The sequence below is a fragment of the Bos taurus genome, chromosome 25, assembly GCF_002263795.3.
Source record: "Bos taurus isolate L1 Dominette 01449 registration number 42190680 breed Hereford chromosome 25, ARS-UCD2.0, whole genome shotgun sequence".
NCBI lineage: Eukaryota > Metazoa > Chordata > Mammalia > Artiodactyla > Bovidae > Bos > Bos taurus.
In genome coordinates this window covers 4,201,540-4,225,577 of record NC_037352.1, presented here as the reverse complement: position 1 = coordinate 4,225,577, position 24,038 = coordinate 4,201,540, and the positions used below count along the sequence as shown (strand labels likewise).

General features: G+C 49.8%; 1 protein-coding gene and 1 long non-coding RNA gene across 9 annotated transcripts in view; both read right to left on the bottom strand.

Annotated features, from left to right (window-relative positions):
• The window catches only part of RBFOX1 (RNA binding fox-1 homolog 1), a 2,433,924-nt gene extending 2,414,779 nt beyond the window's left edge, over positions 1-19,145 (bottom strand). For 3 of the 8 annotated variants that reach the window (XM_024984898.2, XM_059881313.1, XM_059881315.1), the window contains exon 1: positions 18,805-19,145. In XM_024984898.2, coding sequence (XP_024840666.1) covers positions 18,805-19,014 — 210 coding nt within the window. In that variant the 5' untranslated portion in view covers positions 19,015-19,145. The remainder of the gene's footprint in view (positions 1-18,804) is intronic. The other 5 variants (XM_024984899.2, XM_059881314.1, XM_024984900.2 and 2 more) reach the window with 4 other exon arrangements.
• LOC112444295 (uncharacterized) lies at positions 8,439-18,218 on the bottom strand. Its single transcript, XR_003032597.2, has 2 exons — positions 11,507-18,218; positions 8,439-8,683 (listed from the first exon to the last, which is right to left on the bottom strand). It is a non-coding gene; the product is annotated as an uncharacterized lncRNA (long non-coding RNA).
• Positions 19,146-24,038: the final 4,893 nt, after the last annotated feature.

Here is a 24,038-nt window from a genome sequence, read left to right as displayed (position 1 = left end):
GTCCAATATGTATATGAAAATACACTCAACACCCTTAGCCACTGGAGACACGCAAGCCAAAACCACAATGAGATCCCACTTCACGTCCATAGGATGGCTAGAATCACAAAGCCTGCCAGCATGGAATTCCCTGACGGTCTAGGGGTTAGGGTTTTGAGCTCTCACTGCTGAGATCCCAGGTTCAAGTCCCAGTCAGGGAACTAAAGTCCCACAAGTCATGAGGCATGGCAGAAAAAGAAAGACTGCCAACAACAAGGGTTGGTGAGGATGTGGAGAAATTGGAACCCTCACACACTGCTGGTAGGAGTGGAAAATGGTGCACCCACTCTGGAAAACAGCCTGACCATCCTTCAAACAATTAAATACAGAGTTATATATGACCCAAGATTCCATTCCTAGGTATAGATCCACTTGGGCTCTTTTACTCTGTGGGAAATGAACCATCAATACTTGGCAAGAACAAAGGGGAAAAGAGAGAGAAGAAGGAGTTGCGAGCACAGCCTTAATGCAGGAGCTTGTGCTTGCTTTCCTTGATGAGAACGTCTCACTTTGATGAATGATTTTGGGGTTGAAGACACAAATATTCATAAAAGATAGCCCCAGGATGACTTCATCAGCTGCTCACCAAAGAAACCACTGTCTATTCCAACCCAGGAGGAAGACGTGCTGGGTGGGAGCTGCTGAGCTGTGCTCAGTCTGACCTCTATACTCTATGAAAGATGGAGATGATTTTCAAGAGTAACATGAACTGTATTGAATTTTTTGCTTTGCCCACTGACTTGAGAATCTCCTGCATGAGGTCTGGCATGCCTGTGCTTTTTATTGCTTCAAAATAAATTTCCAGTTCCGCATAGTCGAGAGATGATATGCTAAGAAACAAATCTCTCTCAAAAAAAAAAAGCTAAGAATATAGGCATAATTATACTGCAGAGTTAACACAAATTGCACTGGTATATATGAAGTGCAGTATATTTTCATGTGTAATTGTTTTTAAGTCCTTCATTCTCAAATAGGCTGCAGGATGAGGTCTCCAAGACCCTGGGTTCTTATCTGATTTGTGTTACGGTAGAGTCACCTCTGATGGGTCTATGTCCCAATCATTTTTTTATCCTTTTTCCTCAAAAGTTCTAGGCACACAGTGGTTCTGTGTATGTTTGCTGAATAAACCGTAGACAAATGACAACTGGGAATTCTGGACGTGCAGTCAGGACTCCAGAAACTGTGGGTGTCTCCAAGACACTCTGGCTGAATCCCTCAGTCTCACCATGATTTTCCGTCTCAACCTGAACCCTATGCATGGCCTTTGTTACAGAACTCCTGCCCAGGACAGGCCCCCTCAGCAGGGAAATAATCTGACCTAAAATGTCAATAGTCTTTAGGTTGAGAAACCCTTATGTAAATAGAATCACATGCTATCTACATGTTTGTGCTCACGATCAATTTTAACCCTTTGATTATGATCACTTAAAAAAGAAACAAAAACGTCATACGGATGTGGGTAGAATCCCAAACAAAGAAAACCCAGAGTTGCCCACAAATCTGGTGTTTGTAGAGCTTGGATTTGATTTCAGTTCTTTTCGTCTAGTTTTTTGACTGATTTTTCTTAAAATGGCATCCATTGGGCTCAAGGCCCTAAGATTCCCGCAAAGATGAGGTTCACATGGGAAATTTGCACACACCCACACAGGTACACACTGTCATTTGCATGCAGACATCCACCCACAGACACACACACTCAAAGACACACACACCACCAAAGACAGAGAGCAAACTTCACCAAAAAAGCACAGTCCCACAGAAGAGCAGAAGCTCACCCTTCTTTCCAGGGGGACGTCTATTTCATTGGTCTAACTCAGACCCCGATGGTCAAGCTGTTCCTAAGCCCAGTTCTCAGTCTTCCCCGCCTAGGAAGGAGAGATGGATTTTTTTTTCCCTTCAATCAAGAATATAGATTTTTAAAATAAACACTTCTGCGTCTCAAAGCAGGCTGTACTTCCTAAGCTGCACATATTGATCAGCATTTTATTGTGTGTTTTCTTTCAGTTGAACTGGAAAAAATATAATCTAATTATGTCCTTCGTGACAGTTGGGAATCAGTTGCACCAAATCCGACGGGGTGTGTTTGTGTGATTGAGGTGTTTAATTTGGAGGACAACGAAGCGGAAGCCATGGCCATGTTTTAACATAATTAGCACAGAATCTCGCTTAAGGGCTGACCTATCACAAGGACGCAAAGCTCCCTCTGAAGCTGGAAAAGATTCTACCCATAGAACTGAGTCAGGGTGGTCCGAGGCCCCTAGAGACATTTAAGCATTAACATTTTACCAACATCTCTTCAAGAGTCCCAGGTTGTGGCACAGGAAAGACAGAAATACTCCAAGTCTTGGCTAAGATTCTATAAAGAGAAATAACCTGGGCTTGTAGATACTCCACACTGGTTCTCTAAGCTGCTGACTCCCAGGTTGCTCTATTTCATAAGCCAATAAAATATTTTTTTTTAATTTGGAAACTAAGATAAAGTTGCCTTTTTTTAGAGGGGTAGAGGGTTAAGAGGGCTTCCCTGGTGGCTCAGATGGTAAAGAATCCGCCAGCAATGCAGGAGACCCAGGTTCGATCCTTGGGTGAGGAAGATCCCCTGGAGAAGGGACTGGCTACCCACTCCAGTATTCTTGCCTGGAGAATCTTAAGGACAGAGGAGGCTGGCAGGTGATAGGCCATGGGGTCGCAAAGAGTCGGACACAACTGAGAGACTAAGCACGCACGCACGGTACAAGGAACACCATTTGGGGGCCACTGCTCTGAGCCAGGTGATAAAAGGGCCCCAAAAATAGAGCATGGAGTCCCTAGGAAAGATCTGACAGAGCCAGACTCACATTTCTCACCATCAATGAGCAGACACTCACCAGGAGCATCTACACATCCAGCCTCAAAAGGGGCTATATGCCTTCATTGTAATGCCCTCGTTTTGATCCTCATCATCACTGCAAAGCCGTTTGGTCTCAAGATCTAAAATTCCCACTGTAACTACCTTCTCCTGTCTGCCTCCCCACTCCCACACCTTCTCTCCCTCACCACCCCTTCTTGCTTTGCCTTCCTCATCAGCCTGGACCCTACTACACTCATCTCCAGCTTCCTGAGTTTCACTTCAGTTTATTTGTCTTCAATTATATTCATGCACCATTAAATGTAGTACTTTTTCTTTTAAAAAAAAAAAATCCCATTGTGTCTGATTAGAAGTGTCTGTCCATCTCTCCACCCATCTTTCCATCTGAACACAGGGTGAGTCTGGGACTTTGTTCACTTTATAGGAAGGAGGTTTATTTCCTGGCATGGTAAGATCTGAGATGATCTTTCTTTCTTTCCTGTAGTTTTCTGTATTCCTTGAATTTTTAAAGCACCTATTTCATTAGAAATAATCAAGGAAAGCACTTCCCTTGTGGCCCAGTGGTGATAACTCCATGCTTCCACTGCAGGGAGCACAGGTTCAATTCTTGGTTGGGGAACTAATATCCTCCCCATGCTGTGTAGCATGGCCAAAATTTTTGTTTAATGAATAAAAACTTAAACAATCAAAGTATTTTTTTAAATCTACTCTGTGTTGCACTTATTCATATACTCATCTAATCTCCCTACTTGATTATAAACTTCCTGAGCTATCTACTGATGCTGTGGTCCCAGCATCAGAGATTCTGATTCAAAAAGGTGGGACCTTGTAAACTGTAGGCCTAGAAACCACCTCAAATGAGTCCCTCACAGGTGTTCTAAGGGCATCATTCTGAGAAGCACTGATACAAAAGGAAGAACCCTCAGGAAGTTCTTCCTACAGTTCATTTTCCTGTCCTGCTTGTGTGTGTGTTAGTCACTTAGTCGAGTCCGACTCTGCAACCCCACGGACTGTAGCCCATAAGGCTCCTCTGTCCATGGAACTCTCCAACAAAACTCTGTAAAGCAATTATCCTTCAAAGTTTTTTAAAAAGCAAAAAAAAATATGGATAATAAACATATTTTTAAAGTTCTAAAAAAAAAAAAACACAGGAGTGGGTTGCCATTCCCTTCTCCAGGGGATCTTTCTGATCCAGGGATGGAACCCAGGTCTTCCACACTGCAGGTGGATTCTTTATCATCTGAACCACTAGGGAAGCCCTCTTGTCCAGCATAGGAAGCAACTGAAATATTATGTAATCCATACCAATTATGGTACTGATTGTGTGTGTGAGGAATTCAGAAATGGTTTGATCAAGGTTGATGATTGTAGAAAAAGGTTCCTCTTTTGGATGCCAAGTCCACCTCACACACAGTGGTAACTAAAGATGGTAACTAAAGCTTTCTCCAGCTTTGTATTTCATGTTTTTTATCATAAATGAAGTGCATCCATCCCCAAACCCAATCCCAGTTACTCACATACATTTGTACAGGAGATCTGACAGTACCCACCCTGAAGGAGAAATCAACACAGCTCCCATGGTGGGGTGAAATGGAAGTGAAATTTTGAGTTCAGTTAGTGAGGATGACACTGAAACATTTCCCAAGAGGTGCTTTCAGCAGCTCTGCCCATCCACAACCTCACTCCATTTCAGGGCAAAGCCTTGCTTAAGCTGCACTGGCTTCCATTAGAGTAAATCACACTGACTCACAGAAAATGCAGATGCGAGACAGAAAGGTGCTTTTAACAAAGGTTCACATCACACACAGACACACACACAAGCCTCCCTAGAGCCTGACCCCATTCAGCAAGCAATCCTGCTCCTCTGAACACCTATAGAAACCTTGGTTCACTGATGCAAATGTGAGAGAGAACCCTGACATCAAAGAGCTCACAGTCCGGTGGAAGAAACAAGCTTGAACGCAAGTGAGGATAAGACAAGATGGAGTGGATATTTAAACAAAGCAGCACCATGGACAGTTCCCAAACTGGGTCCCTGAGGCAGAGCCAGGCCTGCCCAGGAGACACCTGGGAGCTTTTGTAACCAGAGATCCTTGCTGAGCGTCTAAGCTTCAGAAACTCTGGGCATGAGCTCCAGGAATTGGTATATGTAATAAACATCCTCCCCCACACGATTTTGATGTTCCTCAGGGCTGAGAAATGTGGAACTATGGAGAACACCAAAGAAGGCACTAATACAAACCCACAAATGTTGATTTCTGTGCAGAACACAGTGTTAACAGCCCGAGTGCATGATCCCTGATACTCAGAAAACCATGTAAGGGAAGCATCTGCGGGAATGACTGGGTGTTACGGGTCAGAGCAAGTGCCCACAAGACTCAAACCCTGCCCTGCTGGTCAGCCCTCGCCTACAGGGGCCCAGTGGGAGTCTCCCTGGAGGTTTTAGTACAATGCAACCTATTTTCCAAAGTCACTGGGGCCCAAGATGTTATTAAACAATCTTCCTGAGTTCTCCCAGCTTGTAGCTGTCCAAACCTGGGGTTCAAACCCAAATCCATCTGACTCCAAAGCTGTTTCCACTTGCTTCATCCCCAGAGTTGTCCCAGTTACCAACTGACTGAACACACCCAATGTCACTTTTCTTTTTAGAAACGGTTTCAGGTCCCACTTTTAATATTAGATGAGGGCTATTTCTTACAGAGTAACCCTGTATTGAGAATATGAAGCAGTTCCCTCGCTTAAGCTCTTACACAGACAGACTCAGGAGTCCAGGGTCCTGGTCCCTTTTCTGCACCTTCCTTAGTTTTCCCCAGCAACCACAATCTTTTGACAGATTCCCTCTGCCAGAGGATACAGGGAGGAAGGGTTAACTCCACTTGGTTTTTGAATAGACAGCCTCAGGGTTAACGATGATTCCACAGGATAGAAAATATCAGTCACAGAACACTTTGCATTCAAATAGAATGTTTTCGTTTTCAAAGAGCCCTCACTTACCATCTTATCTTATCCTCTTAACAGTCCTGAAAGGGAAGCAGGCTTGATATTCCTAACCTCACTTCCCAGACGGGAGACTGAGGCACAGGCTTTCCTGATTCCAGACATGGGGTGTGATGACAGGTGAAGCCCACCATCACTGCCAGCCCCCTCACCACCAAGTGACTCCTCGATCTGGTGGACTTTTGGCAGAGGAGACAAAAGGGCTGGGTCACTCAACTCTGCTCTCTGAACACCCCTTTTATTGACTAGGAAAGTAAAATCTTGCACTGATAATTAATACAAATTATGGTTATAACTGAAGCCTGATGAACTGGTAACAGTTGGAGAATCAATAATCAATGCCTTGGTGGAGTCTCGCTGCTGACATTCCAGGTAAATTCCACCAAAGGATCCTCATCAAATTTAGCAGCCTTGTTACCCAGTCCAAGCTCACCCAGCTCACCACACGACAGGCCAACGAATCCAAGAGATGAGGTGTTGAGGCAAGGAAAATGACTATTTGGAGAGCCAGCTGACCAAGAAGATGGCAGGCTAGTGCCTCAAAATAAACATCTCATCAGGGTCTCTAGATGCCAAGTTCTTTTACAGATTAGAGAGGAGAGGAGGTGAGGAAGTAAAGTAAAAAGGCCATTAATCTTGCAAACATCTCCTAGAAGGGCAAGCTTCAGGCAGGGAATGTGTTAATTTCTTCCTTTCTGCTGTCTACAGGTGGACAGGGTTCTGAACAACGGCACTTCAGTTTAACAGTCAGGCAGAGGGGCAGGATTCTCTGAGGCAAGCCATTCGGTATGATTATACTAACAAAAACAAGTCAAAAACAGTTCCAACATGGAGTCAGAAGTGGCTTCTTCTCTGCAACAGTCTCATCAATTATTCCCCAACCGTGAGGAGAAGGAAGGTTTATTAAATACTTAAAGTTCACCTGGGCAAACTCAGACCCGTTTGTCCACTTGGACCTGACCCTCAGCCCTGAGACTCACTCAGTCCTCCAAGTCAGTCCTTCTTCCAGCCTTTGGATTAACCCTAGTGACTGCCCACCCAACACGTAGCTTCACCTTATTTACATATCTTCTATTTTAAGGCTTTCCTTCAATCTCAGTTCAGTTCAGCCGCTCAGTCGTGTCCGACTCTTTGTGACCCCATGAATTGCAGCACGTCAGGCCTCCCTGTCCATCACCAACTCCCGGAGTTCACTCAGACTCACGTCCATCAAGTCAGTGATGCCATCCAGCCATCTCATCCTCTGTTGTCCCCTTCTCCTCCTGCCCCCAATCCCTCCCAACATCAGAGTCTTTTCCAATCTGGCCTTCACCAAAAGCTGGAGTAGTTGTTGACAAAACCAAGTCATCCTGGGTAAGGGATGGGAATAAGGGAGCAGGCCTCACTTACAGGATCAAGTTCTAAGCAAACTTGAAGAGGGAAAAACAAACTGAACATCTACCAAGGGAGAGAGTGTGGATTTTGCGTAACTGAAGCTAAAGATGATCAGGGGTCTATGGCAGACCACAAGATCTAAATATGATGTAGATTCCATCCTCCCACAGCAACAACTATGCTTCAAATATAATGAAGGCCTTTGCTAAGGATAAGTCAGAAAGATGGGGCATTCTATGCCACACAATAAGGAGGTCCATTGGCAAATATGTTCCAACATCATCTTCCAGGGGTCCTGCTAACACAAGTCCTACACATTCTCTCCCATTTCTGCTGTTGGAGAGCTGTCATAGTTAGGGGGTGAATAGTGTGCCCCCAATCAGGTGAGCATATGCTAAATACCAGAGATACAGTGGGAATCAAGACAGCATGGCCCCTGCCCTCATGGTGATCTTAGTGTAGAAGAGGGCAGATATGCATCACAGAATCATGCCAAAAGAAAGACGTATATCTAGTTGGGCCCAGGCCTAAACAGAGAGACAGCTGGTGCTATGAGAGGTAACAAGGGGCCAGGCTTCCCTGAGGCAATGGTGACTCAGCCAACAAATGAGACGTTTACCTGTTTACCTGCTGAAGCGGGAGGCTGAAAGAGCTTTCCCAGGCAGAGGCAGCATATTCCCAGGATATGCAAAGGCCCTGTGGCAGAAAAGGGCACAGCAGGGGTACAGGAGCTTTAAAGAGACTAGAGAGAGCAAGTGGGCATGCAGATGATCACAGCACCTGCCCCACAGAGGAGCTGCAAGGAGACAGAGGCCTTGTCCATAACAAGTTCAGTAAAAAGATTAAGCAGTAACACAGAACAAGGTTCCTTCCCGGATTTTCTCATGAAGAGATGCAGCAGACTCAGAGGCCCCTCTAACGAAGGTCCTCCTTGACAGCCCCCCAGCCAGTTGGATGCAAATTCACCCTCTGATCACAATCAAATATCAGGAACCACGGCGGAACCTGCCTAGGGGGAAGAGGCAGCTTTCTTCCAAAGCTGTGGTCGGTTTCTACAGTCTTTCAGATGGAAATTAGGCAGCTCATTGCTGGGACCTGAGAGGAGAGCCTCGCACCCCTCCTGGTGAGAGAGCTGATGAATCAGGCACACTAGTGGATCAATCAGCCCGTGCCTGTGAACAAGTTTATGGTGGCAATGAAGGGCTTTATTTGTTTGGCAAAACACGGGGTGGTTTAATCTCCAGGAGGAGTGTCTGTCGGCGCAGGTTTTCTGGAAGGCGGGAGCGGGGCAGACGAGGCTTCCGTTTCATCTGCAGGCCCCTTGCAGAGGGAGCTGGGGAAGGCTTTGCAGCCATCTGGCACACTGTTTGCATCTCGTCTGGCTGGGCGGCTGTGCTCCAAACAAGGGTGGATGGGGTAGTTCTTGCCCTGTGTTTGGAGAGGAATGGAAGGGAACCAACAGAGGTGGGGAGTAGGGGGGACAGGTGCTGGGGAGCACCGCCCAGGCCCGGGGACCAGAGCATCCAACCCCACAGACTCTGGGCCACTAAGCAGCCCTGGAGAATCTTCCCAATTCCTCCCCAACCTCGTGCCTGCACACAGGCCCTCCTGTGGACACATACCCACACATACCCACACCCCCCAGAGCACTGCCAGACAGAGCAAGTGGAAGGACAGGACACCACTCACACCTGAATTTCAGATAACAACAAATCATATTTTAGCGTAAGTATGTCTCAAATATTGCTTTGGGACATACTTATTCTTTAAAAAAAAAAAAAAAAAAAAACTTGTTAATTTGAAAGTCAAGCTTAACTAGACCTCCTGCATTTAATCTGGCAACCGTAGTCCTGAATAAACAACCCAAGACTTGGGTACTCACAGAGAAGGTCACACACACACAGGAACACCAACATACAGGCACACACATGTACATGCACACATACAAGCCCATGTGCCTCACAGGGTCCAAGGCAAAAGGGAATTCAAAGGCCAAATTGTGGGTACTTACCCCCTACACTTCCCTGTCTTCTGTGTCTGGGCTCAGAGGCACCAGAGTCCCAGCCACCTCAGGGTCACCTGGAACCCAGGACCAAGCTACTGCGGAAGATGCCCTGAGGCAGCAGGACACTCACTGACCTGCCCCCGCCTGGACTCCAGTGTAGAAGACACTGCAGAGCCCTGTGGGCCTCGGCAAGCACAGCAAGGGGCTGAGACTGTAGGTTCATCATGGAGCCTACAAGCTGGGGATCCACTGATGAGCCCATTTTTTGTCTGTACCTGCTGCCTGCACCCCAATCTCTTCCCCCACCAACCAGGCACTGAGACTTTACTGAGCAGCTACTAAGGGCCTGGCATTGGACTCGACACCAAAGACATACCTACCCACTGTGAATTCACAGCCCAGCATGCTGAAAACTCAGCGATGACCTGCCTGGCACTGGCTGAACATGCACAGCAAGCCAAGCATTCAGAAGTGGTGGTCATTCCCTTGAATCCTCCCAGCAGCCAAGGAGGCAGCTGCCATTGTTCTATGATCCCCATTTTACCTTTGAGGGACCTGAGACCAAGAGAGCTGAAACAGCTTGCTCGAGGACACATGGGGGGAAGCAGCAAGACCTGGAGGAGGCGAAAGCCAACCTTGGAACTTGCAGTAACATAACCAAGAATGTTCAGGAAAGTGAACCTTCCCACCTGCCAATCAGAAGCCAGGGTCCTGCCGGCGGGAGCTGGAGGGACAGCTGGGCCCCCAGGGGTGGCAGGGTGTAGACCGACCCTAACAGAAGTGAGGCGGGCAATGCCATCTCACCAGTGCCCCCTCAGGCTTCAGAGGATGACCCCCACTGAGGATGGCACCTGTGAGCCTTAGGGTGCCGAGAGGGCAAGAAGATATTTACACAGGATGCAAAGACCCGGGATGCACAGTAGCACCGATGCCCCTCTGCCCTGGTTATCCTGCCCCTGGGAACATCTTGGAGAAGCACAGGCACAGAACACCAAGCAGTGTGCACCAGGATACTCATCACAGTGCCATGAGCAACAGGGAGGAAGAAGGAACAGTCAAAGACCCATCAGTCTAGGGTCAGCCAGGAGCATCCACACAGCAGAATAACTGCCGTATGAGTAAGGTGGAGCCCAGGTTCCCCCATGAGATGATGCCAAAGACACATCACTGAGTGAAAAGGAAGCTTTTCTAGACATTAAATGAAGCGTTATCATGGCAAATAGATGGGGAAACAGTGGAAACAGTGTCAGACTTTATTTTTCTGGGCTCCAAAATCACTGCAGATGGTGCTTGCAGCCATAAAATTAAAAGATGCTTACTCCTTGGAAGGAAAGTTATGACCAACCTAGATAGTATATTAAAAAGCAGAGACATCACTTTGTCAACAAAGGTGCATCTAGTTAAGGCTATGGTTTTTCCTGTGGTCACGTATGGATGCAAGAGTTGGACTATAAAGAAAGCTGAGCGCCGAAGAATTGATGCTTTTGAACTGTGGTGTTGGAGAAGACTCTTGAGAGTGCCTTGGACTGCAAGGAGATCCAACTGGTCCATCCTAACGGAGATCAGTCCTGGGTGTTCATTGGAAGGACTGATGCTAAAGCTGAAACTCCAATACTTTGGCCACCTGATGCGAAGAGCTGACTCATTGGAAAAGACCCTGATGCTGGGAAAGGTTGAAGGCAGGAGGAGAAGGGGAAGAAAGAGGATGAGATGGTTGGATGGCATCACAGACTCAATGGACATGGGTTTGGGTGGACTCTGGGAATTGATGATGGACAGGGAGGCCTGGCGTGCTGCAGTTCATGGGGTCGCAAAGAGTCAGACACAACTGAGAGACTGAACTGAAATGATCCTATTTGTATTTTTAAAAGATTAAAATTAAACTATACATGTGCAACTATCCATGCCTGAATACACAGAGAAAGGCGTGGAAGGGTACATGTCAACCCCTACTCCTGGTGTCACCTCTGAGAGGCAAGCCTGAAGAGAGGCAGACAAAAGAGTTGCTTGCTCCTTGTTTTATATATACTTGTGTAGCCAAAAATTCTTTACAATGAGCAAACAATAATGTGTATTGCTAATAAGCAGAACAAAGACCAAGGAATTATACTCATACCGTGTAGGTGCTTTCATCCAGCCCAATTCCTAGAGGCCAGGGCTTACAACTCCACCAGAGCAACACAGAACACGGAATCAAAAAGAAAAATGAAAAGGGCAATAGATTTTCCCTCCCAGGCATCACACACCTTCCAAGTTAAGCCAACACATTACCAAGTCACAGAGTTTTCCTTATCAAGAGACACAGGACACAAGCCCCGGAGCAGACACAAGCCCTGCCTGAGTTTCTCCTGGAAGGAGGTCTGACAGGCAAGGCAAGGCATGTCCACATGTGGTCAGGGGTGGAGGGACCCGGCAGGAGGGGCCCACAGAGCCAAGGAAACCCAGTGGGCAGCCCCTTCACCCCACAAAGGTCTTCAGAACCCAGAGCTGCATGGAACCCCTGAAAGCCTGTTTCTATGACATCCTGGAACACAGAGAGAGGAGGCAGGGAGAAGGAAACATGCAAGATTCACAAAATCCAGACACACGTGGAGCACACTGATGGTGTCTGCTCTTCTCTCTGCTTTCGGAAATCCACACTTTCTCCCTCATGACTTCAAGGCCCTTGTTGTGCACGTGAGCTCTCCTCTCTGTCTGTCTGCCTCTACCCTCTGTTTGGAGTTCCTCCCCCGCAGGTCTGCCCGGGCCCCCTCCCCCTCTGCTGGCACTAGTGGTAAAGAACCCGCCCAGCCATGCAAAAAACCCAAGAGACACAGGTTCGATCCCTGAGTCAAGAAGATCCCCTGGAGGCGGGCATGGCAATCCACTCCAGTATTCTTGCCTGGAGAATGCATGGACAGAGGAGCCCCTACAATCCATGGGGTCACAAAGAGTCAGACACGACTAAAGAGACTTAGCACGCATGTACACACCCTCCCCCTCTGAGCACACCCTGACTGGGACACTGGCTCCAAGGCAGTGAGGTCTAGGGGTCAGCTGTGGCAGACACTCTGCGGAGAAGGAAAGACAGGAGCCTTGTGGACTTGTGAGCAACCTGACAACTTTCCCGCTGGAGCTGATAAGGGAAAAGGCCAGCTCCTCCTCTGGGCAGTGCTCTCGTTGGCCTCTCGGGGGATCTGTGCTGCTGGTCAGAAGTACTGTCGCCTCCACATGCAGTTGCCTGCAAGGAAAGCAGTGCAGGAAGCCATGTGTTCTCAAAGAAAAAAAAAAGTGGAATTAAATGTACCATCTGCTTATTAGCGAGAGATTTTGAGGCAGATGCTTAAATATGCATGCCCAGACATTAAAAAACTTGGGGGTAAATGTTAATTTCAATAACCCAAATTCTTATGCTTGCAAAAAAAAAAAACCTTTCTTTTCTCTCAGTGATTTAGAGGCTCTGTATCCCACAGCACCAATAAGACTATCTCAGTGGACTTTGGCAGCTGTGCAAAGTGGGACCCCAAACACTCGCTGGGGACCCATCTTAGAGGGTTGCTGCCAAGTCTCCATTCCCTCCCTCCTTTCTCACCCCCATCCAAAAGTCAGACAGCAATAGGTGGGTATCTGGCCACAGGGATGAGGAAAGCCCACTCAAAGCCTCAGTCTTTACCCTGACACCAGAGACCCGGAAAGGTGAGAGTAGGGGAGCTGAGTCCCTCTCCCTCTGGATTCCCACAAGGTGAACCCTCATCACAAACCCAGCCCAGAACTGCATGTATTTCAAGAGCAGCTGTACTCATGGCCTCCATAGGACACCATCGGGGTGCAAAACCCTTCACCTAAGATTCTCAGTGTAAATATTTTCAGCTTTGTGGGCCATACAGTCTCCGCCCCAACTATTCAACTCTCCCATTCTAGCAAGAAAGGAGCCACAGACAATAAATATACTTGTGAATGGTTGTGGCTGTGTGTCAATAAACCTTTATTGACAAATACAGGTGGGGAGGGCAGCTTAGGCCCATGGACCAGGGTCTGTCTCCTCCGCTAGAGTAAGGTCTCCAGAAGAACAAAGACTGATCCGTCCTGTAGACCAGCACCCAGCCTGGCACCTGGTACATAGAAGCTGCTCAAATACTTGAAGAAGGGATGAGAAAGCAAGTGGCCCTCAATGCAGAAAAGTGAGGGCTCCCAATGGTACCCTCTTGTGCCGGGGAACACACCAGGGCAAGCCTCTCCACCAAGGCTGGGTCCTTTTCCAACGGAGCATCGAAAAGTGACAGCTCAGTGTTCTAAGAGCACCAAGGCTTTGGAGTCATACACACACACACACAAACTAATGTTTTCCAAGAGTGTCAAGGCCGTGGCATGTCCTGTGTTTCACTGCACATGCCCTGACTGGGTGCCGAAGTGTCTAGACTCAGGGTGAGTCTTTGTACCCCCACCCTAGTTGGCCTCCATTAAAATTCCAGCAAAAGCCAACAAGCATATTAAGTCCAGTGGGCGCTTTTCAACACAAATGACCCTTGTTCTTCTCCCTCGTCTGTCTGTGGAGCCACCTGTGCTCTGCCTGCTGGTCCTCTGACCCTTCTCCTCTCGTCGTTCGGATTCCCCGAGCTTCCGCCAAAGCCTCTTCTCTTGCCACTCCTCTCTCTTCCCAGGCAATCTCGTATGTCCTCTTCGCCTCAACTACCATCGACCCTGATGACCTTCAAGTCTGAATCTCCATCCCTGACCCCTCTGTCCATTAGATGCTGCCACCTGGGTGGATCTCAGAACATCAGCCAGAGCCTAGAGTCAGATCCATGGTCTTCCCTGCTTTTCTGGAAGTTGACTTGACACTGCATCTTGCTCACTCCCATTACCCAAAAGATCCTTAAGTCCTCTGAAACATATCTCCTAAGGTATGCAACTCAAGGTCCTCAATTCAGGCACACAACTCCACCATTGTCCAGGCCACCAGTAAAGCAGAGACTCCTGTCCCAGTGCCCAAACTGGTCTCCCTCCTATTCCCTGAGCTCCAAGTCATGTTCCAGAGGACACAACGGAACGATGGCCATCTTGATTAAATTTTTTAAATTAGGAGGACCCTGGCCTGCAGTCTGAATTTCCCCTGAGAATCCCAAATCGAGTTCCAGTTTGTGAGCACTGGGGTTAAATCTTTCTGAAATGATTAAGACCAAGGGCAACACAGCTCACCCTCAAACTACTCTAGGCACAGAGTCATCTGCCTCCCCAGGCTGTGAGCCGTCGGAACCATCTAGTATGTGCCTCTCTGCTCCGGCTGAAAGGAAAGTCCTCCAAGCTTCTGCCTCCCCCAGGACCCTCCACCATCTTGCACCCCACTCTTGGTCCCTGGAGGATGAGGAGACCTCCTGCCATTTCCCACTCCAGCACAGCATTCCGCAGATGAGTGCCTCACAGATTACAGAAGAGCCGAGGCAGACACACCGCGCTCCAGTGGGCGGCCATGTCTTCATGTCAGCTTGAGAGATCGTTGCCAAGGAAATATCTATATCTCGGCAGAGAGAGCTTCCACCCTGCAGAGTCCAGCTGTGCTCAAACGGGAATCCTGAAACCCAGATGTTGGTCCAAATGCCCTGCCTCGGCAGCTGGCTTTGGAACTCTCCACTGTGGGCACGAACCCTTAGTGCCACCTGCCCTGCCTGCCCACAGCCCTGCCTCCCTGGGATCCTGGACCCCAAGAACCAAGAAGGAAATCGGGGCAACCCAGTGAGATGCTACCTGAACCCAATATAAGGTTCAGGTGAATGGTATACCCCACCCCCACAATTACAGGGCTTTCCAAGTGGTGCTAGTAGTAAAGCACCCATCTGCCAATGACGGAGACATAAGAGACATGGGTTCAATCCCTGAGTCAAGAAGATCCCTTGGAGAAGGGCATGGCAACCCACTCCAGTATTTTTGCCTGGAGAATCCCATGGACAGAGGAACCTGGTGGGCTACAGTCCATGGGGTCACAAAAGAGTCAGACATGACTGAAGCAACTTAATGCAGACACACACATCCTGCTTTATATATCACCAGTGGCTAAGGGGATGGGGATGGAGTCTGATTCACTCAAATAATTTAGAATGGCGATGACCATTTGTTTCGTGCTTTTTCCATGTCTAAATGCTATGCCAAGCATTTTCTATTTACTAACTTGTTGTTTCATCAAAAGCATATACAACCCACCACTGAGGTTATCCCCATTTTATAGATAAGAAAACTGAGGCCCCTGGAGATTGTATAAATTTATCAAGGCCACAGAGCTCATAAGTGGTACAGCAGGGACCCAAACCCAACTACCACACTCTGAAATATTTTTTGCAAGTGTAGACTTGTGCCTCTAAGCCAAGGTGATTTTGCCCACCTCTTCCTGGATTGTCACATTTGGGGATAGGGTATCAGTGCTACTGGCCTCTGTGGGTAGAGGCCAGGGATGCTGCCAAGCAGCCCAATAATGCACAGCGCTGCCCCCCATAACAGAATAATCTGACTCCAAATGTCAACAGCACAGTGCCAAAGTTGAGATACCCAGGTGCAGACCCTCACCAGAAAGAAGGGGAAAGATCTACAGTCTGGATTCACCCCTACAGGGAGCCTCACGCTGACAACAACCTTCTGCTCCAGTCTCAACCCCAGAGACACTTTTTTTAGTCATGACATGCAGCATGTGGGATCCCAGCTCCCCTACCAGGGATCAAACTCAAACCCTCTGCACTAGAAAAATGAACTCCCAACCACTGCACCAGCAGGGAAGTCCCAACCCCAGGGACTCTGGAGCAAAGAGTCCATCAGGGAACTTCAGGCAATCCGATGAGTTATTACTCTTGAAAGCTCAACTCTGCCCAGCAACAACCCAGAAATCTATGCCAAGCTGCCTGATCATGGGAAAATCTGAACAAACACCTGGGGTTGATAACCAATTACATTGGAAAGACTTTTCTCTCCTTCCAGGAAGAGCTATAGGTCAGACTCACCCTGGGGTCACTCTAAAGGAATCAATAGTTCAATTGTCATCACCAATAGAATGATACTTGGATATGTTCTTTCTATAAAATTCTATAAGTAATAAAAAGAGAGAGAGAGAGAAGGAATCAATAAATGCTCTAGGGGGACCAGTTCTTCAATATCTCCTCAGCATCACTGGTCCTGGAGGGGGAAAAAGGAGTCTGTAAAACTTCTGATCCTGGTGGGGGGGTCAGCCCTCACGAGTCATATACCTTCCTTCCACCACACGTCCAGCAGGACCTGGGTGCTGAGAGGCCTCCTGGGGCTCCAGTTTAGCTCCTTAAAGCATCCCCTAGCAAACCAGCAGAGGATGAAACCCCCTCCTTAAAGACAGGGGCTGAGTCCAGGAGCCACTCTGAGCAACAGCCAGTCACACATAAACCTCAGCCATCCAGGACATCAGATACAGTGATGGGAAGGGGTATTTTATCCTTAAAAACATCTACATGCAACACGGACAGGGAGGTGTTGACCGTGCAGCTTCTGCAGAGAAAAGCCCAAAATGATCTGAATCCAAAAATAATCTGCTATCAAAGAAAAAGGATGTTTTTGACATTTTGGCCAAGCTAATGGTCTACACAGACAAAATCTCATGAAAAAGCATTCTGTTTTTCTTGATCCATTTGGACATGGTCTGTGAGTGAAGAAATGGTTCTCTTCCTTAAAGAAATAGCTGCTGCTCCTGGCACCAGCCTGAAACTGCTTCCAGGTTCTTTAAAGAGAATATTCTTATAGACATGGAAAAGGAGAAATCTGTCTGGTGGGCATTCTGGGCAGCCTGGACTTTGGCCAACCTTTGGACTTAAAAACCAAGACACCATCTTCATGAGGGGCCACTGTCCCCAGAAGATCTGGGTATCCCATGGAACAGGGCCTGGTGACATATGCTTTGCACCACAGAGGCCATTAAGGCTCAGAGAGGTTAGGCAACTTGCCCCCCGTCACTCAGCTAAGGAGACCCATAACCAGGATCTAAACCCGAGTAGTATGGATCCAAACCCACATTCCTAAGCAGCCCACTGCACCTGGTCACTCCATTCCATTCTGGTGTCCTGGTTTTGGGCAAAGTTCCATGTGAAAGAGGGAGGTGACAGGGGCAGGGAAGGGCTTCTGACAGCGGAAGTTTCATGGCACTGCACGGCCCCATCATCACGTCTCAGACCCGGGACCTCTCCTCTCATCACACTGCAACGCATCCCTTTCCATGACGTGTCCCGGAAAACCTTCCCCAAATATCATCCTTCTGGCATCGCAGAGAGAAATTCACCTGGTTCTGGTGTCTAGGTGGCCCACGATCTGAACTCAACCACAGCCACAGGAGGCGAGGGTTTGGGAGCAGCACCTGAGAGCAGCCCCCTCCCCGAGTCAGCCGGCCTTTGATGCGGCCCAGTGAAGGGGAAGCAGGCAGCTGACACCGGCGAGGATTTGGGAGAAACAAGGGGACCTCTTCCTTGTGGGGCTCACTAGTCACCAATCAAATTTTTAAGGTGAGCTCAGCTGAGCAAACGGTTGGAAGAAACAAAAAGGTCAAACCCATTATCAATTTAAACTCCCAAGGTGGCAGCCCTCGCCAAAAGGACAGCCGTCCAGCCAGCCCTCATTTGTCCTCAGACATCTGTGACCCCCAAATGTGAGGTCCGCAGGGTCACGACTGGAAGATTCAGAAGAGGAAGCAAAAAGCAGAGGCCAGGGAGGGGGTCAAGCTGGCCAAGAAGCTCTGCCCCACACACACCTAGTGAGTCACATACCCCCGTAGGTATGCAGCAAACCACCCCAAATGTACCCTCGGCCAGCGGGTACCAGAGCCAGAGCACCCCAAGGGAATGCACAGAACTTTGCTTCACTGTCCTTCTCTGGAGAGATGGGCAGAGAAGAGTGACTCCAGACTGGGAAGCCCTCACCTGCCTCCTCTCTCAACTCTCCCTGCCCTGCCAGCCTGGAGAGTGGTGACAGGAAGATGGGGCGGGGGTAGGGGAGGAGCGGGGGGGGGGGGGGGGGGGGCGGGGGGGGGAGAGCGGCGCGGAGAGGCAGGGGGGCTTGGTGAGCTGCCACCAGTGCACGCGCGGACCGGGCACGGTTTTCAGAGCCTGTGCCCCATACTTCCCACCCAAGCCCCTTACCAGGTGCAAGGTGACCAGCAAAAAGTCCCAGAGAGACGCCTCAAACCGCTCTGCCCAGGATGAGGCTCTGCAGGGTGAGGGCTCCTCAGAGTAAAACCCCCACCCTCTACCCCCCTCTCCTTTCCCTTCTGGGTGCCCCCAGGACACAGAGCGCCCTCTCCCTTTTCGAACAACCCCAGAGTCCACGGGTCTCCCAGCCAGCAACAACGACGACGTGGCAGAATCAGCAAGTCGATCCTACATAAACAAGAAGGGAGTTGCCACCAACAACAGGGCATCTAGTTTCTCGGGAGGTCCCCACAAGCTACCACACCGCGCCCGCACGCAGGAGTTGCTGCCCAATTACCAACTTGGAGCTGACCGCCGACGGGGTGCAGCCCTGCCCCCCCAACCCCCACCCCGTCCCTCCTGCGCCCCCGCTCACTTACGCCTCCGTCCTCGACACCTGTCTGGGTACCGGTCTCTTCCCTGCCCAGATGCGGCGCGTCTTCCCCTTCCTCCCTCGCCGCGCTTCCTCCTTCCAGCCCCAGCCTCAGCCTCTTCTCCTCCGGAGGGGCGTCCTCCGCCTCCCACCTCTGCCGGCCATCCCTGCCTCGGAGCTTGCCCGTGTCCTCGGGGCTGCTGGAAGGGCTGGCCATGGCTCAGGGGGCTCTGCCTGCACTTGAGGGAGAGGAAGGACCCAGCAGCCTTCCGAGCCGAGCGGCCTGTCGGTGGGAGACCGGGCTTCTGAGCGCGAGCTCGGTGGGTTCGCGCGGCTGGGCTCGGAGCTGGGCTCCTCCGCGGACCACTCCTGTCTCTCTGCCGCCCCCTGCTGGCTGCTCGCGGGCACAGCGGGCACTCGTGGACGAGGCCTGCGCGGGTCTCACCTGCCCTGGGGCCAGCCAGGCCCGCTCAGAAAATCCTGGCCGCCCCCCACCCGCCAGTTCGCCCACACGGACGGTCTCCCTGCCCAAGGAAGGGAAGGGAGAAGGGACAGACAGACGTCTACTTGTCCAGCGCCCTGCGACAATGGACACCCTGGTCCTTGGTACTGTTCTGCATCTTGAACGGTTTGGAGGTGACTGGAAAACTGAGGCTGCTCAAAATGCCAGGAGAATTCAGCCTGGAGAATGATGACCATATTTCAAAGCTGTGCTTAACTATCAAGGGTGATTATTGAGCATCACTATGAACCAGGCATGGCGATGGAGGGGTGGAGGGGGTGGGGTGAGGGATGGTTTACAACAGTGACCATTACTGTCTCTGCCCTGGTGGAGCCCAGTGCAAGGCGGGTGGGGGGAGGTGGTGACTGACTGACATTGCCAAAGGACTGCAAAGGAAACGTGCTGAGGAGGATGTTAGTCGCTCAGTCGTCTCCAACTCTTTGCAACCCCATGGACTGTAGCCCGCCCCCCAGGTTCCTCTGTTCATGGGATTCTCCAGGCGAGAATATCAGAGTGGGTAGCCATTCCCTTCTCCAGGGGATCTTCCCGACCCAGGGATCAAACCCACGTCTCCTGCATCGCAGGATGCTGGGGAGAGAGGAGCCTAAAACAGCAGCACCTCAGAAGGTCTAGGGCTGGGTAAGGGGCAGAGGAAGTGAACCCTGAATGGAGGTGACCAAGATGAGTAGTACTCAGCCAGGTGAAGGGTGTGCAGGCAGAGGGAACAGCACATGTGAAAGCCCAGAGGCTGGGAGGGAGGCAGCAAGAAGCCTGTGGGGCCGCAGCAGGGTGGGTGAGGGGAGCACGGAGTGGGGGTGGAGAGGTTTCCGGGGACCACTGGGGGCTCAGCACAGCAGCAGTGCAGACGGACAAAGGGAGGAGACATTAAGAGACATTTTGGAGTGATAGGCTGGTAAATCTGCGTGGGCCCCCAATGTTCCCTTAGCACCAGTGTGGGGCTCCCTCCTCAGCTGCGTGACGAGTTGAGCCAGGAGGTACGTTCCAGACATTTAAGTGTCATACCCAGAGTCCAGGACAGGCTGAATGAGCGCCAGGCTCCGACGTGTCCTGAGCTTCCCCAACCAAGAGCTGAGACCATGTTGCACTTGCTTGTTCAATTTTTTCTGCCACTAAGCTCCTGCAGGCAGTTGCTGCCTCTGCCTTGTTCACAGTTTTATCCTTAAAAAGCCCTCACAGTGGGTAGCACACAGTAGGTACTCAAGAAACATTCGTAAGATAAGTAAATGGATCTGCTCCCATCCAGTGTTCCCTGCATCCTGCGTGTTCCCCCTCTTGCTTCAGCTCCTTCCCCTCTCTTCCACCTCTTCCCTCTGCCCTAGCACAAGTAAAGCCCTGTTGTTATCCCCAGTACAAAGGAGGAGACTGTGGCATGAAGAAGGCACCCTATAGTGGGAACGGCTGCCACTGCATTGGGAAGCCTAGATGCAGTGAAGGGGTCCCTGCATCCCAGAACGGCAAAGACCAAGTGGCAGCCCTCAGTCGTCACGGCAAATGGTCGTGGGCTGAGTCAAAGCATAAGTCAGAACAGTCCGACTCACACGGACCTGCAGCAGTGGCCAGTCGAGCACGGTGATCCCACATGTGATACAGATCGCGGTCTACTGAATTCTTAGTTGATCTGTACAAGCAGAGGAGCTCTAGGTCAAGGGAACGAAAGCCTAACTTGAATCATAAAAACAGATGGCCATGACCCCTCAATCAATTCCCAGACTTGAGCCAGTTTACAGACTCCAGGAGGCTGGGTCCCCTTGAGAAAGGACCTGGATATACTGCCAAAAATATATACTCTTAACCCTTCTCCCAGCCTTCCCCAAAGGACCTATGCCTTTTATCAGAGTGACTACGTGGGGAAACAAAAACAGACATTTCCAGGATCACTGATCTGACGCCAATTCCAGGAGACCACATCATTGGATTGGAGTTCACAAGTAAGAGCAAGGCTTATGTAGGTCAGATGATCAGCACAATTTTAGCTCCACCATCTCACGGTGCTCACAGGGGGTCGCCAAACCCATCCTGTGGTTACTAATACAGTGGCAGAGCTGGGACTCAAACCCGGGGTGTCCAGCTTAGAGGCTGTGCTCTTAACCACAAAACAGTGTGACATCTCTAGGAAGAAAGTATTGACTATAATTCAGGATTTCAGTCCCAGGCCCCACGCCCAGCCCAAGGTCATCGTGTCAACCCTATTTTATGCAGTATTCGAAACTAGGCAGGAAAATTGGGGACAATCAAAAGGTCACAGGACCTGACATCAAAAGAAAGGGCATGAGTTTACTAAGCCAGCAGGGCTGGATCCCCGAGGGACCACTACTCACCTCCCTGGCAGTTTGACTAGATCTGATGATCAAAGTGGGAGAAAGCCCAGAACAAAAGTAAGCAAGCCCTTTCACCGTCTCACCTGAGAAAAGGTCTGTAAATTCTTTGGGAGGCCTTTCAGATATAGACTAAACCAGCAATAAAACAAGCTACAGTGACTTGGACTGCAAAAAGGTAAAACCAGTCAATCCTAAAGGAAATCAATCCTGAATATTCACTGGAAGGAGTGATGCTGAAGCTGAAGCTCCAATACTTTGGCCACTGGATGTGAAGAACCAACTCATTAGAAAAGACCTTGATGCTGGGAAAGATTGAAGGCAGGGGGAGAAGGGGACATCTGAGGATGAGATGGTTGGATGGCACCACCGACTCAATGGACATGAGCTTAGGCAAGCTCCAGAAGATGGTGAAGGACAGGGAAACCTGGAGTGCTGCAGTCCATGGGGTCACAAAGAGCTGGACCCAACTGAGCAACTGAACAACAATGGTGATGGAAACTATAAGAAGTTATGGACCATTTGAAGGAAGATACACCTTCTGCATTGCCGGGGTCTTTGGAAGGCCATCCTAAGCTACACACCCACAGAAAAGGTGCATCTGACTCCAAAGAGAGCCTGGAAAGGCAGATTCCAACACAAAGATTCAAATGCAAGTACTTAGACCAGGAAACTGGTTGAGGATGTGGGATGGATCAGGGAAGGCAGTTTATAAGGCAGACAGGTTGCCACTGTGGACCTAGCGCTAATCCAACTGGGAGAAAGTATAGATAGTGCACCTCAGAGTTATCCCAAAGAGGGGTGCGGGAGCTGGGGGTTCACTCAGGCTTGACTGACAGCTACCCCCTGGAGGTTCCTGACTCCCATGTACTTCTGGCGGTGATGGCCACAGAGCGCCTCAGGCAAAGGCAAGTCAGCAGGTGCAGCAGTGCTGAGGGCAAGGCATGTGGGCAAGGGCTCCAGCAACGACCCTGCAAAGCCCGCCTCTCTCCTTTGGCAGGTTCCAGCGAGGCCCGGATTCCCACTCTTCCACCATGGGGCTTAGGGAGCAGATTAGCTAAGCTGGGACTCTGGGGGCAGAGCTTGACTGGGGTTCTGGCTTCACTCTTAATCACACAACCTTAGGCAGGAAAACGGACCTCTGGGAGCTTCAGTTTTCTCACCTGCAAAATGGGTGTAATAGTACTTTATGGGTTATTGTGATAACTGAACAAATTGTGCACATAAAGCTCTTAGCCTAACATATAATAAGGGCTCAAGTAGAAAGTGTGTTTATTGGGACTTCCCTGGTGGTTCAGTGGGTTAAGATTCAATACTTTCACTGCCCAGGCCTGAGTTCAATCCTTGATGGAGGAATTAAGATCCTACAAGCTGCATGGCACAGCCCAAAAAAAAGAAGGAAAAGGAAGGGAAAAGAAAGGAAGAGAGGAAGGAAGAAAGAAAGAACAAAGGAAAGGGAAAAAAAGAAAGGAGAAAAATTAAGCACATTTATTAATGTCATCAACTCATGTGCTTTTCTTACAGGGAAGACAAGGCTGGCCCTGAAGCTGACAGGCCCTGAGGCCTCCAGATGCAAAGGTGGAGAGAAGGAGGGAGGCTGAATAATGATAAGCGTGACAGCCAACGTCAGGAAGCCAGAGGCAAGGGCCAGGGTTTTGCGACATCCCGCACTGCAGCCAGGTCAGCCACGAAAAAGTGCAAGTCTGACCGCTTCAGCTGGTGATAAATCAGCACGTGGGAAACATTCCCCCCACAGCTTCCCTGCTCAGATCCCCGTTGTCAGCACCTAGCCATCTGAGAGGTGGAAGGAGGAATCCGGCGATTGGGACCACCCTCTCCCCACTGGCACCAGCCTTGGGTTGTTAGCTGAGGGCCAGGGCTCCATCAAGGTGAGACACTCTCCTCAAGCTCCCATCCACCCAAGCTTCCGGGGCACTGATCCTGCCATAAGGACGGACCCCCTATCCAAGGCACTGCTGCCTCCTCTCCAACGAGAAATCTCAGTTGGGGGTACTGACCCCTCCGAACCCAGAACTTCTTCAGGCAACTGATCCATATATCTCCTGGTGCCACCTACACACCATCCACAGTATCTTCATCGGCTGTATGAACCCCCAAGGCCCACCCAATGCTAGCCACGACCACCAACATCAACCAGGACACCCAAGGTACTGAACCGAAAAGTCAGGATTTGTGCTGTTCTGCACCACTGCTGAGAATCCCATCTTAGTCCCCATCAGCGGTCACTGGGGACAGGTGTCTGTCTCCTCCTTACTGTACCCCAAGTCACCATGCGTTTTTGCTCACAGACCCTCGGCTTCTACTTCATTTCGAATGCACATGTATCCATGCGTCCTGCACCTATAATTACACAGGTACTCATAGGTCCTACCAGAGCCATCA